At 49.3% G+C, this 16,026-nt stretch overlaps 1 protein-coding gene across 1 annotated transcript in view; it reads left to right on the top strand.

The window, feature by feature from the left end:
- Positions 1-15,108, top strand: part of CHRDL2 (chordin like 2) — a 160,299-nt gene extending 145,191 nt beyond the window's left edge. The window contains exons 10-11 of the mRNA XM_063950930.1: positions 670-762; positions 12,940-15,108. Of these exons, the coding sequence (XP_063807000.1) occupies positions 670-762; positions 12,940-13,019 (173 nt within the window). The 3' untranslated portion in view covers positions 13,020-15,108. The remainder of the gene's footprint in view (positions 1-669; positions 763-12,939) is intronic.
- The last annotated feature ends 918 nt before the right edge of the window (positions 15,109-16,026 follow it).

Raw genomic sequence — 16,026 nt, 5'->3', positions numbered from 1 at the left:
GCCCTATTAATCCCGGGGGGCCTAGTGAAAGCATTGCCCTATTAATCTCGGGTGAGCTAGTGAAAGCATTGCCCTATTAATCCCGGGGGCGCTAGTGGAAGCATTGCCCTATTAATCCCGGGGACGCTAGTGGAGGCATTGCCCTATTAATCCCAGAGGGCGCTAGTGAAAGCATTGCCGTATTAATCCCGGGGGGCGCTAGTGAAAGCATTGCCCTATTAATCACGGGGGCGCTAGTGAAAGCATTGCCCTATTAATCCCGGGGGCGCTAGTGAAAGCATTGCCCTATTAATCCCGGGGGCGCTAGTGAAAACATTGCCCTATTAATCCCGGGGGCGCTAGTGAAAGCATTGCCCTATTAATCCCGTGGGCGCTAGTGAAAGCATTGCCCTATTCATTTTGGGATTATATTAGAAGTGCCGGGTTGTAGAACTGACGATTCCTAAATAAAACCCTTTTATCTAGCACAGTCTTTGAAAGGACAGTTAGACCCTTAATGGTTGCTTTTGGGAACTTCTCCACTTTGTCACTCTCCAAGGCTTGATACAGCCCCCCTTCCCCTCATCCCTCATTCTTCATCCACCTCCAGATAATTCTACACTACAGTCTGTGAGCGATTGTACATCCACTGTCATCCCATAGTCATCTTCTTTCTGGTGTTCCCTACAGGGATATTCCATCTAATCCAGATTAAGAAGGTGGCAAAACAGGACTTCAAACAAGAGTCGGAGCACTTCCGTCTGGTGACCAGAACTAGTGAAGGTAAATTACAATCTGCATATCAGGGCTCATTCACAACCGTAGAAAAGTGCAAATCGCAGCGTAAATCCTGTTTTGTGACGTCTTTTTTATTATTATTTTATTTTATGGGGTGCAATGTGGCGGAATCAGGGAGGAGTTCAGTTGATCACAAAACTTGATGTTGCTATCACCTTGGAGAACCCGGCGATGAGGCATTGTTGTGTAATTTAATTACTTTGGCAGGCACCTGTAATATAGAAGGGCCACGCGTAATAAACACAGTCCGGTGTACCATCAGATGCGACCAGTCAGAAACGCCCACTGTGTGGCTGCTGGAAGACAGCCTTCCGGCAGCTGCCACTCTCAGAGTGACCCCTGGCCCTTCTGCTTCCTGGTTCCCTCCCCCATTGCCTGCCAAGCTCTGGACCGACCAACCCGGGCGTCCCAGAGATTAGCAGCCGCTGGTGAAACGTAAAAAAGCAGCTCCTCACCCGATGGGCCGATCATCAATGGTCCGATATCTATATCGCCCATTGCTGTTTGTATCGATTTCTGTTTTTTTAAAAAGTTACTAAATTCTTTTAAATAAAATTATTTGGATATGTCAGGAAAAAAACAAAAAAAATTTCTGAATGTTTTTTGGAAAAAATATTAGCCATTTAAGTGGTTAAAACATGACTTGTTGGGTGTGCGCCAGAAGAGGGCAGGATGGGACAGGCCCTTGGGGGGGGGGTGGGCAGATGTTCTGGGCCCTAAACCCTGAGAACACCACACTGTTATTTCATGTTGACCCAGCGCGTTAATAGGTTGCTATAAGTAGACCTGCTTGCAGAGCGCCCTCTGCTGATGGGTTACAGATTAGTAATATATTGGGGTGCTTCTCTATAAACCACCTATTGGTCACCTATAACTATACACCTAACACGTTCGTTTGCATCTGAATAAACTATTTTTTTTTTTTTTACTCTCTCCGTCTGACCATTGGTCACCATCTGTGTGTACAGTATGCAGTACAGGACTGTATATTAACATTACAGTCGTCACTGACCATTTGCCAGAGCTTGTACTGTAGATCAATCCGCCGCTATTCAAACTAAAATACTGGATTAGTGGAGCATTAGCCACCCAGTGGTGGAGATGTGTATTGCATGCTGAGTATCTAGTCGCGCCTCAACGCGCCTGTCCGTGATTAAACTCAGCAACCTACACCTCCGTCTAGGTTCAGAAACAGTCAATATAACGGAGGACCCATCTGTAGTTCTTAAAAGATAAACGCTGTCTGGAGATGTCACAGGCTTACAGGGAGGCACACCCTGCGATGGGAGGTGCTGAGCCACTTCGGGTTGTTCCTACCTTTCTGAGTGTGAGATGAGTGCGCCAAGATTGTACTTTGTGGGACAGGATTGTTTGCATGGGAGAGAGCGGTGGGGAGGGGGCAATCCGTGCACTGTGGGGCAGATTGTATGGTATTTCCCTCCCTGCCTTGAATCAGGGGCTGGCTGGCAACTTTCAGCCTGGGGGGGCAGACTCAAGGAAGTGGCCCAGCTTTTCACTGGGAATACAATGCAAAAATGGCCCTGGAACACTTAAATTGCACTGGCCCAGGGGGCAGATGGCACACTGCCCCCCTGCCCAGCCCACCCCCGCCCTGAATTGTATGGGTGATCAGGAAGATTCTACCAGTCCCGTTCCTAATCCACCCCAGCCTGATATTCTGGGGCCACGGCGTGTGAGGAGGGGGCTGTTGGTTGCGGCGAGGAAGAAGCGAAGCAGACAGGTACCGAGGTGATTGTACCTCCGGGTTTCCTTATTCTACCCAGTCGCCCCCCGTGTGTGGAGCGGCCCGAGCCGCAGTACCCCCCAATCCTTTGTTACGATGATGCTCTCCGCCTGGAATGTTTATCACCCTGCGGTGAGAAGAGACCTCCCAAGTGTGGAGATTCCGATGTCCTTTGGCTTTTCCTACCACATTTATTAGTTTATGTTCCCTCGTCTCCTCGCTGTTATTTTCCCCCGTGCCCTTTCATAGATAAATATATGTCCAGTTTCTTACGCAAGTAACACTTTTGAATTGAGTTGGGCGTTTAGGTATTTGTCACAGTTTAACCCGTGATCTGCTGGAAATGAGTTTTGTGCCGCCTGATGAGGTCATTCCGACCCGTTCGCACGCAGCGGTTTGTCGCTGCGGTGCGAACGGGTCTGGAATGCGCATGCGCGGTGGGCGCATTGCGCATGCGCGTCGTTGCCCAGCGACGGGGGTCGCCGGGTTACGTTGCGTCCTACGAAGAAAGCGGTCGCAGAGCCGACCACAAGAAGATTGACAGAAAGAAGGCGTCACCAGACCGTTTGGAGCCGTTTTTGGGGAGTGGTGAGGAAAACGGAGGCGTGTCCAGGAGAATGGAGGGCGGCGATCGCAGCCCTGCTAAGCTAAAACACACTCCCCCATAGGCGTGGACTAGTTGATCGCAGCAGCAGCGAAAAGTTACTGGCTGCGATCAACTCGGAATGACCACCAATATCCTTTGCTTCGTGTCTGCAGACCCCCCCTGTGTACAGGTATGTTTGCGGATTAGGTAGATTGTGGGGTGACGCACAATGAAGTAATGGCGCCAGTTATCGCGGCGGCTCTGAAATCGTTTTTGCAGATGCTCAGAAATGCAGGAGCTTACATGTGCGCCAAGGCAGGCATGAAGGATTATGGGACACATGCAGATGTGGGGATGGGAGAGGGGAGCAAGCGAGCGTGGGGGGGGGGAGACCGGCATTCTAACATACGCTACGAGTAAGGGCGAGATTCTTGCATTTGCGAACATGCGCCTGCGGGGGGGGACAAAGTTGGTGCATATGGGCAAAGTGCCAGTGGGCCATGGTGATCTACTTGTGATTGGCACCATTGACGCTTCCCTTATTGCCCGGGCATAGAATATTCATTGTAAGCCAATGTTTTGGGTTTATTTTATAACAAACGAGAGGCGCTGCAGGACTGGGTACTCTGCAGTATTAGTTGCGCCACGGATGGGAGAGTTGTGAACGCAGCAGCTGATTGGCCGTGGCACATCTCCAATCAGGTGACGCAGTAACAGGGAAGCCTGTTTGCGCTGGAGGCTGGCGTTACATGTTATTTCTTTTTTTGTGCCCTGGAAGTTGTCTTTACTGATTGGCGGCAGCTGGGGTCGCCCCTCTCGGTGCGCCAGGTTCTGTGCGACTCAGCCGCCCCCGAGTGTCTTTCTCGCTCAAAATGTGCGTCTTACTTATTCATGTAGAACTATACGCTGCTGCGCACACACTTGCGTCAGGCACAGCGGTGATGAACAGTAGGGATGGCGCTGGAGCAACGGCCAGGATTGTGCGTCACACCCCAGAATATGTGCCCTCTCCACCACAAGAGTCGTGTCCGGACCATAAAATGCAAGGCGGGCTCTGCACTGCTTCCACAAAGTGAAGTGCACCGCCGCACCTGCCAGATGAAATCGGTCCATCACAGAGCCCAGGGGTTGGGGTGATGCAGGCCATTGGGCATTGCCAAACCATGGCTTAGTAGCGCGGTTGGGCTGCGATGGTTTGTGACGCGCTGCGGACTGGGGACACCTATTCTGCTTCTTCTGAGCACCAAGCGCGGTGATGTTTGTGATTTTGAAGTGACATCATTCGCGCTGCAGAGCTCTGATTTATGGTGGGTAACCACAGTCCTCTTCGCAGAGCTTTATTGGTCCCTTATGAAGTATAAGGAAGTCTGGACTAAGTGTGGAGTCTTCTCTGCTGCCGCTCATAAATCAGACTCTGTTTTTTTTACTGGAGCTCTGGCTACACGGAGTGAGAATTTCATGACACGACTTGTAAATGTTTAGCAGCCAAAAAAGTCATAAAAAAAAAAAAAAACCCTAGATGCGGACGGTTGTGTGCCAGGCCTGGTGGGGCCGGAGCTGCCAAGTCACATAGCGGGATGAAAAAACCAGTGTGCTTGTCTTAGATGTACTGTAGATCGCACGCGGGATTATATTCACTGAATAATAATAAATACTCTCGTTGCTGGAACGCAGGTGTGTAACTGAAGAAGGTTTCAACCACCCCCGGACCCCTTTACGTCTTATTGTACCATATCATGCCCCTCTTTCTCAATGTCATGTCACCCAATGACAACTGCACAACAGGGTAACATGTGCCGAAGATATTATAGGGGTAGCACTGTGCAGTTATCCAAATATACAGAGCGAATCGGATAGCGAGAATCAGACCTTAGGATCTCATGGCAATTTTTTTTTTCTGCAGCGGGGTACACTGGGTTCCACAGGTAATAACATCGGGGTGTAGAGTAGGATCTTGATCCTAGGCACCAACGGGCTAAAAGCTTTGACTGTTCCCAGAATGCATAGCGCCGCCTCCTCTATAACCCCGCCTCCGTGCACAGGAGCTCAGTTTTGTAGTTGGTTCCTGCAGTGCAGGCATACAATAGGCAGGGCTGCTCCAGCGGCCCTCAGAAGAGCTTTTCTAAGTGAAATTTGAAGACTTCAAGGGCTGCAGCAGAGACACTGACTGTGTTAGATGTCATTCTGACATCTCCTGCTGCAGCTCCATCACCTTCCCCAGCGGCGCTGTATACTCCCGCGGCCTGGTTGCCGGGTACTTACAGCGGAGGCTCCGGTTTTCTTCAGTCAGGCACACACACACCACCGCAGCTCTCCTGGATCGCGTGGCCGCACTTAGGGAGGAGGTAAGAGGGTCCCTCAGGCGGGACCCACTGGTAACTGCGATCGGGCGCGGCCGGTGGTAGGCGGACCGCGCGCGCTGGTGTGGACACTGTGGCAGTACAGGGACCCCACTAGACCACCAGGGCAAGGGCACAGGTCGGTTTTACTAAAAAACGTTTTTATATGGCCCACAGTACCCGGTGGTGAAGTCCATCAAGGGGATAAGGCTTTGACCTGTAGCCCCTCCCCCATCCCCAGGGCGCCATTTAGAGTAAATGTTCCCACCCTGAAGCTGCATCTCTCTCTCCCTCACTCCCTGTCAGCGTTTGGGCGCCATTAAGACAAGCTGAGCTGATCCTGGGACTGTTTGGGCAAATCCTCCTCTGTAAAGTCGCCTGCATGTCAGCGCTGTGCATTTTACAGGACACTTAAGTATTCTACATGTCTGCTGACAGTGGTGGTCATTCCGAGTTGATCGCTCGCTAGCAGTTTTTAGCAGCCGTGCAAACGCTATGCCACCGCCCACTGGGAGTGTATGTTAGCTTAGCAGAAGTGCGAACGAAAGGATCGCAGAGCGGCTACAAAATAATTTTGTGCAGTTTCAGAGTAGCTCCAGACATACTCAGCGCTTGCGATCACTTCAGAGTATTCAGTTCCTGTTTTGACGTCACGAACACGCCCTGCATTCGCTCAGCCACGCCTGCGTTTTTCCTGGCATGCCTGCGTTTTTCCGAACACTCCCTGAAAACGGTCAGTTGACACCCAGAAACGCCCCCTTCCTGTCAATCACTCTGCGGCCAGCAGTGCGACTGAAAGCTTCGCTAGACCTTGTGTGAAACTACATCCTTCGTTGTAATAGTACGACGCGCGTGCGCATTGCGCCGCATGCGCAGAGGTGCCGATTTTTTGCCTGATCGCTGTGCAGCGACTGAAAACATCTAGAGATCAACTCGGAATGACCCCCAGTGTTAATTAAGAAAGAGTGCATTTAGTTAGGGTTATTTAGTACAAGTACCCTGTGATATACATCCAGTCTTTACTGTGCAATGTTATATCTATTGAGTGTATAGCTATACTTAGTATTACTCTGTATTGCTAGTACAGTGCAGTTTTATTGCATGTCATAATTTCTGCATTGTACAATGTGACTATGTGTGTGCATATAGCTGCTGTGTGACCTCCATTTCGTGTATCTCACTCAGATTGCTATCCCTGTATTCTGTAACCTGAGGGGGCTAAGTGCGTCAGGGTTATTATTTAATATAGGTGTTTCACAAGATATACTTATTGTGTATTTTTCTCTGTGATTTGTAGTCACCATATACCTCTGGAACTCTCTGTTTGTGCTAATACACTACACAGGGGGTTCTTGTCAGGTGTTGTACTGCTGATATTGTACTGGGTTGCCTTGAATTGAGCTTTCAGATATGTCAGCTACAAGGGGCGACGGAGCTGGGGCTGATCCCACAGTGCGTGGTGGTGACGCTGCAGACACGTTTGAGGAAAATATAGCAGCAGACGGTTCAGGTTCTGGGGGTTCCTTACCCCCCAGTTGGACCGTAGCAACGGGGGTTCATAATGAACCACCTTGGGCTACTTTTTCCACATTATTAAGTACGCTGTTAACTAGACTTACGCCCCCTATGGGACCGCACGTGCCGGTACAACCGCATATTGTCCCTGTGGTTAATCCGCCATGGGCAGATCACCTGTCCACTCAGTTACAGCAATTGAACCACTCACTGACTAAACAGAAAGCTAACTCTCGCCCGCCTAAGACCAAGGGGTCCTCTAAGCGGCCCATTACTTCCTCACAATCCACCCACGTCCCAGACACCTTGTCTGATGAGGATGGCGTGTATACTGACCCCACAGACACTGATCCAGATACTTCTGATGGGGAATCTGTCTCACAGGTGGATGTTCCTGACTTATTGGAGGCTTTTAGACTAATTCTTCAAATTACTGATGACCCAGAGCCTGATGCTACCTCTAAGAAACCGGACAGGTTTAAACATCAGAAGGTTGTTAAACAAGTTTTACCTCACTCTGATCATTTAGTTGACATACGTCAGGAATCCTGGGAAAATTCGGGAAAGAAATTCACACCTCACAAGAAGATGCTAGCTCGCTATCCCCTTGCTGCGGAGATAAGTAAAAATTGGGAAACACCCCCGCCGGTGGATTCGCAAGTGGCGTGGCTGGTGGTATCCTCAGCTCTGCCTGTAACTGCCGTCACTTCTCTGAAAGAGCCGATGGATAAGCGTGTGGAGGGTTGCTTAAAGGCGATTTACACCCTAGCAGGAGCTGTGCATTGGCCCACTATTGCAGCTACTTGGGCTGCTGAAGCTATTGAAGCGTGGGCTCAGGAGGTGGAAGCGGAGCTGCCGTCCAACTTTTCTGATAATGCTAGACAATGTCTCTCGTATATTGTCACAGCATCTCATTACATTAAGGAGGCGGCTTCTGATGCCAGTATTCTGGCGGCCAAGGCTTCTACTACGTCCATTTTGGCTCTCTGGATTCTCTGGTTACGGTCCTGGTCTGTGGATCTGGATTCAAAGAAAACCCTGGAGGTGCTCCCTTTTAAGGGAGACATTCTTTTTGGAGAGGACCTCAGCAAGATAGTGGCTGATTTAGCTTCTGCTGAAACAGTGTGTCTACCTAGTACTGCTCCTTCGGTGCCGAAGGTTAAGAGTACTTCCTTTCGCTCCTTTCGTCCTTCAGGTAAAGCAAAAGGTTTGCACTTCCAAAACCACTAAGTCCAAACCTAAACGGGCCTGGGCTGCCCGTCAGCCTGCTTCCAAAATTGACAAGCCTGCTGCATGACGGGGCGGGCCTCCCTCTGGGGGAGCCCAGGGTGGGAGGCCGACTTCTAGGGACCACTTCCGACGCCTGGCTACGGGAAGTCGTCACTCACGGTTACGCCATATCCTTCAAGAATCGTCCCCCTCTTTGATATTGCCTGACAAACTTCGGATCAGGTGAAGGCAAAAACTCTTCATTCGGTGGTACAGTCCCTCCTGGACACAGGAGTGGTGGTACAGGTGCCTCTGACTCAGAGAGGTAAGGGGTACTATTCACCGCTGTTCCTAGTCCCGAAACCGAATGAGCAGGGGTCGTCCCTTCTGGATCTCCAACTGGGTCCTTCTGACGACGGATGCCAGTCTGAGAGGTTGGGGCGCGGTGTTGGAGCAACACTCCCTTCAGGGTCGGTGGACCAGTGAGGAGTCCTCCCGATAAACATTCTGGAATTGCGGGCAGTGTTCAATGCACTGAACTTGGCCCAGCATTTAGTACAGAACAGACCTGTTCAAGTACAGTCGGACAACGCCACCACGGTGGCGTACACAAATCATCAAGACGGCACTCGAAGCCGCATGGCAATGAGGGAAGTATCAAGGATTCTTCAGTGTGTTGAAAGCCATCTGCCAGTCCTATCGGCAGTTTTCATTCTGGGGGTCCTAAACTGGGAAGCGGACTTCCTCAGTCGTCAGGACGTACACGCCGGAGAGTGGAGCCTCCATCCAGAAGTATTTCAACTCCTAGTGGAGAAGTGGGACCTACCAGATGTGGATCTGATGGTGTCTTGACACAATCACAAGGTTCCGGTCTTCGGAGCAAGGACAAGGGATCCTCATGCAGCATTCGTGGACGCACTGGCAATTCCATGGAACTTTCGGCTGCCATACATGTTCCCTCCTGCCCAGAGTAATAAGGAAGTTCAAGCAAGAAGGAGGAATCCTACTTCTGATCGCTCCAGCATGGCACAGACGGCATAGGTTCTCAGATCTTCAGGGTCTCTCGATAGAGCGTCCCCTTTACTTCCGCAGCGCCCAGATCTCCTCGTTCAGTGCCCCTGTGTATATCAGGATTTGGCCCGGTTGGCTTTGACGGCGTGGCTCTTGAAGCATCGGTTCTGAGGGCCAAAGGATTTTCTGAGGAGGTTATTCAAACCATGTTGAAGGCCCGTAAACCGGCTTCTGCTCGGATTTATCATAGGGTCTGGAATTCTTACTTTGCTTGGTGCGCCACTAACAATCATGACGCTTACAAGTATAGTTCGGACAAACTTTTGGCCTTTCTTCAACAGGGCCTTGACTTAGGCCTTCGTTTGGCCTCCATCAAGGTTCATATTTCTGCCTTGTCGGTTTGGTTCCAGAGAAAAATTGCGACTCTACCCGATGTTCATACATTCACTCAGGGTATGTTACGGATTCAACCTCCTTACATCCCGCCTGTGGCTCCTTGGGATTTGTCGGTGGTTCTGGAGGCATTCTCTTAAGGTATTGTTTCTACTGGCTATTGCCTCTGCTAGACGGATGTCGGATTTGGGTGCCTTGTCTTGTAGGTCCCCCTATCTGATTTTTCAGATAACACTTCCCGGGTATCTACCTAAGGTGGTGTCTTCTTTCCACCTTAATCAGGAGATTGTGGTTCCGGCCTTTGTCTCTCCTGAATTGTCTTCCAAAGAGCGGTCTTTGGATGTGGTACGGGCTCTCCGTATCTATGTGAAGAGGACAGCTCCCATTAGGAAGTCTGATTCTCTCTTTGTACTATTTGGTTTTCACAAACGTGGCTGGCCTGCTCACAAGCAGACCCTGGCCAGATGGATTAGAATGGTGATTGCACATGCTTATGTACAGGCTGGTCGTCCAGCTCCTGCGACTATCAAGGCCCATTCTACTCGGTCTGTTGGACCTTCTTGGGCGGCCCGCCGTGGTGCGACCCTTGAACAATTGTGCAAGGTGGCTACGTGGTCCTCAGTGAACACATAAGGTTCTATGCCTTTGATACATCCGCCTCCCAGGATGCTTCCTTTGGACGCCGGGTTCTTGTGCCCGCTACAGTGCATCCCCTCCCATGAGGAACTGCTTTAGGACATCCCCGATGTTATTCCCTGTGGAATACCAGTGTACCCCGCTGCAGAAAAGGAGATTTATGGTAAGAACTTACCCTTGTTAAATCTCTTTCTGCGAGATACATTGGGTTCCACAGGGCGCCCACCCTGACGCTCTTAGCTTCTTTGGGTTTGTATGGCATTAGCCGCTGACACCTTCTCCTGTCGTGAGAGTGTGGTGCATGTGGCTACTAACGGTTGTCATCTCTTTTACCTGCTACTGCATTGGACTGGTTAACAAAACTTAGCTCCTGTGCATGGAGGCGGGGTTGTAGAGGAGGCGGCGCTATGCATTCTGGGAACAGTCAAAGCTTTTAGCCTGTTAGTGCCTCGGATCAAGATCCTACTCTACACCCCAATGTTATTCCCTGTGGAACCCAGTGTACCTCGCAGAAAGAGATTTAACAACGGCATGTTCTTACCACAAATCTTGTTTTTAATTGCCCCTCTCCTTTATTTCCTGTCCCATTGCACCCCATACGGATATATCTTTTCAGGAGAGGCTTTTTTTTCACCTCATGTCAGTTCCGATCATGTGCAGACGTTTCCGTTACAGGTTCCTCTTAGTTTCCGCACCAGAGTATCATTTGTATTTTTTTCTTCAAATGGGGCGGTAAAGGGTCAGTCGGTATGCTATACTCCCCTTTGCTCAGGCTGCCCCCTGTGCACACCCTCGGTTCGGGGCACTCAAGCCTGGGGCTCCGTGGCAGGAATGTGCATGGCAACCCGAGCCGGGTCGAAGGCAGAGACATTCATTAAGAGACTATAAAATATAAGTCGCACTATATGTATCTTCTGGCAAAGGCCCATACCATCTAGAGCTACCTAAATCCACTGGATCCCCTCTGTGGATTCCTTATTATAGGGACAAGGAGAGATCGCAGGGAGGGTCTGCGACAGCCACTGAGCATGTCTGAAACAGAAATAAGAATTTGATTGGTTATCGCTCTCCAAGCTTTGATAACTCTCCCCTTGGTTAGCATCTGGCGCTTGCACCGGCTTTCACCAGGCTGGGGAACGGCTGAGATGGGATGGGCTCCTATAGGCTGAGTACAGTAAGGGTGTGTCCGCATGACTGCGAGCAAAATCAGGCCAGCACGGAGACGCAGATGGACCTGCCAGTGGCCGCATTGATGGGCGCTACCCATGGGTGTAGCAAGAACTTTGCGGGCCCCATAGCAACATTGCAGGCCCCATAGCAACATCAGGAAGGGGCTTCTAAAGAGACACCTCTCCGCACAGCAGTCGTTCATGGTAGTGCTGCCAGTGCACATTATGTAACACAGCGCGCCCAGTTCATATTACGCCAAGCAGTGTCCCCGGTGTATATTATGCCACAATAAAGTGCCCCCAAACATAATATGGTACATTATGGTAACCCCAGTTATATATTATGCCACACTGTAGTGTCCACCATTCATATTGCCACATTACAGTGCCCTCCATTCATATTGCCACATTACAGTGCCCGAGTTCATATTGCCACATTACAGTGCCCGAGTTCATATTGCCACATTACAGTACCTTCCAGTTCATGTTACTCCACATTACCGTGCCCAGTTCAGATTGTGCCACGTTACAGTGCCCCTTAGTGGGCAATTCAGGGAGCTTGGTAGGAAGCTTTATGACCTGGTTCTGGGGCCCAGTAAGCTTCGGGGCCACATAGCAACGGCACCCGCGATAGCTATGCCCATAGTGTTGCCTGAAGGCTGTTGCACATTCACACTGATAATAGCCTCCGGCACAAGCTAGCTTCTGATTGGCTGATTGCAGATTCACCTCAGAAGCTGATGGGCCCTGTCTTCATGCGTTCATGGTCCATATTTATATGATTTTGAGGTGGGGGGAGGGAATTTTTTTGCAACTTTCATTCATTCACAATAAGGAGGATCACATCTTCTGTATTGTACGGTAGAGGTGTTTTTGTTTCGCTATTAAAGCAAATATTAAACATTTTTTTCCCCTGTGCTTATGACCTGGTTGGGTGTCAGCGTATGTGGGTGAGAGTACGCCTGAGGTAAACCTGGCACGTCCCGTGGTGACGCAGCACTGGACGCGTCGCGTAACATGTCTGACTCTTTTTTAAGGTAATTTTTGGACGCATGTGCACCGTCGCTGCATCAGTCCTTTAGTCTGTACAGATGAGCGTAGGGTTAGGAAAATAATGGCGATGCACTTCCCAAAGCGAATTAAGGATTAATGCACATCATACATTAAAATGAATTTCAATCATTAAATGCAATTGCCCCAAGTTGCAGGCAGCTGCGAGATTTCGGAGGTCTAGCCGCCATACTTTAAGTGGCACTTTTTTAAAAAAGATGGTAAAAGAACGCTGGTGGCCATTCCCCTCCCCCCCCCCCCCCCCCCAAAAAAAAAAAAAAAAATACAAAATTGCAGCTTTTGTTATAGCAGCTAAACCTCAGAAATCTGGCAGCTGCCTGCAACCTGCAGGCTATTGCGTATACCCCTCCTGTGTTCGGCCGGCCCGTGCTTGCGTCACATGATACAGAAAGGGCCGCACACGTAGAATGCGACCAGAGACATCTTTGGCTCTTGCACCCTATGTCCAGATCTATACTACAAGTGACTTTCTTTCTTCTCCATGGCCAGGTCAGTGGAACATCTTCAGGCCCCAGCCTCCTGATCTGAACATGACGGAGATCTCCGAGATACAGACTGAGGCCTTGTAGCGGGTACAGGAACCTCCACCAACGCCAGACAGCCCAGAAATGAAGAGATGAGAAATGCTACTGCCAAAAGATTACCCAATGCGACATGCCAGGCGGTCAGACCCCAGAGAGACAGAGAGGCTGCAGCGCAACAAGATGGCTGCCGTCCTGACACCGGGTCACTTTACCAGAGACCAAAAGGGACTGCGGTCCAGCCAGATACTCTGGGAGTAAGAGGATGGTGTTACTGGAAACAGTCCGTGCCCCCTGCAATGTGTGCCCTCTCCAGATCTTCCTCCTCCGGTGTGGGGGTGGGGGGGGGACACCTTTGCTTCTATTGACTTCCTGCTGAGCTGGAATTGGGAGATATAAATATTTATACATAATGCAATTGTGCTCATCGTAACGCGTCTCCACGCAGAGCGCACAGCAGGTTCCAGCGGCGGGACCCTGACCGCGCACTTCCCAGTGGCGCCCTTACCTTATGGTGCTCAACTAAAGCGACCTACTAATGTCTTAGCCACACAGCCGTGCCTTTGTAAATAAGGTGAAGTTACCGTCTCTCACTTCACGCGCAGTATCCGCTTATCGCAGAATTATAACATTACCTTCCCGCGGGGAAACCCAACACAAGAACGTTATCGCCCGCCTGATATTAATACCGCACACACTAACGCTCAGTATAGATGTATGCTGCACTGTATTGATTATCAAGCACAAAAGAGACCTTTACTGAGGCTGTGAGAGTCATTGCCAGCAGTACGCCCCATAATATAATATAATAGAACCTTCTCTCCTGCCATAGGACAGCACAGTGGCCACCTTAAAATGAGTGTAAATAAAGTGTGTCTGTTCTTTTACCAGGCTCGGGACATATAACGGATATAATATCTGACTGGTTTTCATAACGGACGGATGGGGCCCTTCAAATGAAAATACGTTCTCAAAACATATTTTCCCCATTGGTCCCTCTTTATAAAAGTACCAAACATTGGTGCAGGGTATGTTGGTATGTTCTCATATGCTTTTATGTTCCATCAAAGCGATTATATCGGGTCATTGATGTATGTGACATATACTGTATTATGCTAGGATCACAGGGGATGCGGGGGCTGTGTTGCCTTCGGTAGTGGGCCAGCAGTCAGCGTGCGGTGGTGTAGAGGGGTCCGGGTTACCCCCAGATCATCTCATGGTGGTCGTTCCTAGTGTGTGGGTGGATCTAAATTTATGGGTTTTGATTAGACAAGATTGAATCAAGGAATACACTAGCTGCCTCTTATCTATTATACTGGGTGATAAATGTGGGTGTCCCAGTCTTGGTACTTAGCCCAATTCATCAGGATGGCAAAGAGCCCCAGTGATAGCCTAAGGGATGGGGGGGGGGGAGTTAGGGGGTCTCCTACTGCCTCGAGCCATGCACTTCTGATCCCCCTGTAAAAGTAATATTATTACGCGTAGACCCGTGGGTGCCCTTCTTCAGGAGACCTAATAATGGATATGCTCTAAGGGTAGTTGATTTACTTAACACCGATCAATGATTTATGTTGTGGAGAAGACTTTATAAGATATATGTCAGCCTCTAGAGAGTAACCAAGACGTGATTTCCTGCGGAAGCAATGGCCGTTCTGACATCCATGCAAAGCACTGTAACATTTAAAAAATACAAATCTATAAAGGTTCTCTGTATATGCCACACTTCAGTACAGCGCACAGCGAGAATCCCCCACGGTTTTGGAGACCAACAGTTGTGTCTGGAGCCTGGGTGCCCCTGGATAAAGTCATGCTAGTGTGTTCTTCATTGCTGTACAGTGTCCCAAGCTCAGATGTATATGTGTAACCAACATCACCTACTACATTATACCGGTGGGAGAGGGGGACTTCCTGAGGGAGAGGCGGCTGCAGGAAAGTCCAGGTGGAGACGTAGGTGACGCCACTGGCCGCTGTGCTGGATTTCCAGTCTTTTAGAAAACAAACTGTGCCTAGCCGACCTTGACAAAGCAAATCTATTTATTTTGATATCTATTTCTGTCTGAAAAGATCTAATTAAAATATTTTCTGAATAATTTTTTTTCTCGTTTATGAATGTTGTGTTTGTCTAAAGGATTTATAATAAAGTAACTATTAATCTATTCTAATTGCATGATGTTTTCACTTTCTACCGTACGGGATGTTTTCACCGTGAGATTGGACACTCCGGGTCATTTAACCACTCACCACAGGAGAAGCGTATCTGGAAATAAATAGGTTTGTTAACGCCATTGAACCTCCTTGTATATCTAACGTGGCGCCTGGGGAGTGTCGCGGACAGTGGTTCCGTACAGAGGCTTGTAATGTGTATATATATATATATATATATATATATATATATATATATATATATGTAGATTTGCGGGAGCTGACACTTTTCTGGTCAGATCTACTTTAGTATGTAACCATACTGTACATGCACTATGAGACAATAGTAAAAGATGAAAAATAAAATTTTTATTATTATTTATTATCCTTTATATGGCACCACAAGGGGTCCAAAGTGCCTTACAGTACAGAACAAGGCAGGACATGGTCATGGTTTATAAACATTTCTGCAGCAGCGGTCATAGTACCCAAAGAAGAAGCATGGTGGCAGAACCCAAGGGTTAGGTGCCATTGTAGGAAGTGGGGAGGAGATGATGATATAAGTAGGGGGAGGAAAAGCATATGAGGGGAGAGGAAGACAAACGGGTGACGCAGATGGGGTAGACAGTAAGCATGGAGCAGTCGGTTAGGATGAGAGTTGGATGGCACTGGTGAAGAAGTGGGTCCTGAGAGCCCGTTTGAAGTTTTGTAGAGAGGTGGAGAGTCTGATAGGGAGAGGTAGAGAATTCCAGAGGTGAGGAGCACCTTGGGCAAAATCTTGGAGGTGGGAGGCAGTAATCAGTTGGCATTAGAGTCGGCATTCATGGGTGGAGCTAAGTGGGTGGGAGATGAGATCAGCGGTGTGCATAGGAGAGAATTGGGAGAGGGCTTTGTAATTGAGTGTGTTGGGTTG

The sequence above is a fragment of the Pseudophryne corroboree genome, chromosome 2 (assembly GCF_028390025.1).
Source record: "Pseudophryne corroboree isolate aPseCor3 chromosome 2, aPseCor3.hap2, whole genome shotgun sequence".
In the NCBI taxonomy this organism is placed as follows: domain Eukaryota; kingdom Metazoa; phylum Chordata; class Amphibia; order Anura; family Myobatrachidae; genus Pseudophryne; species Pseudophryne corroboree.
This window is presented reverse-complemented; position numbering and strand designations above follow the sequence as displayed.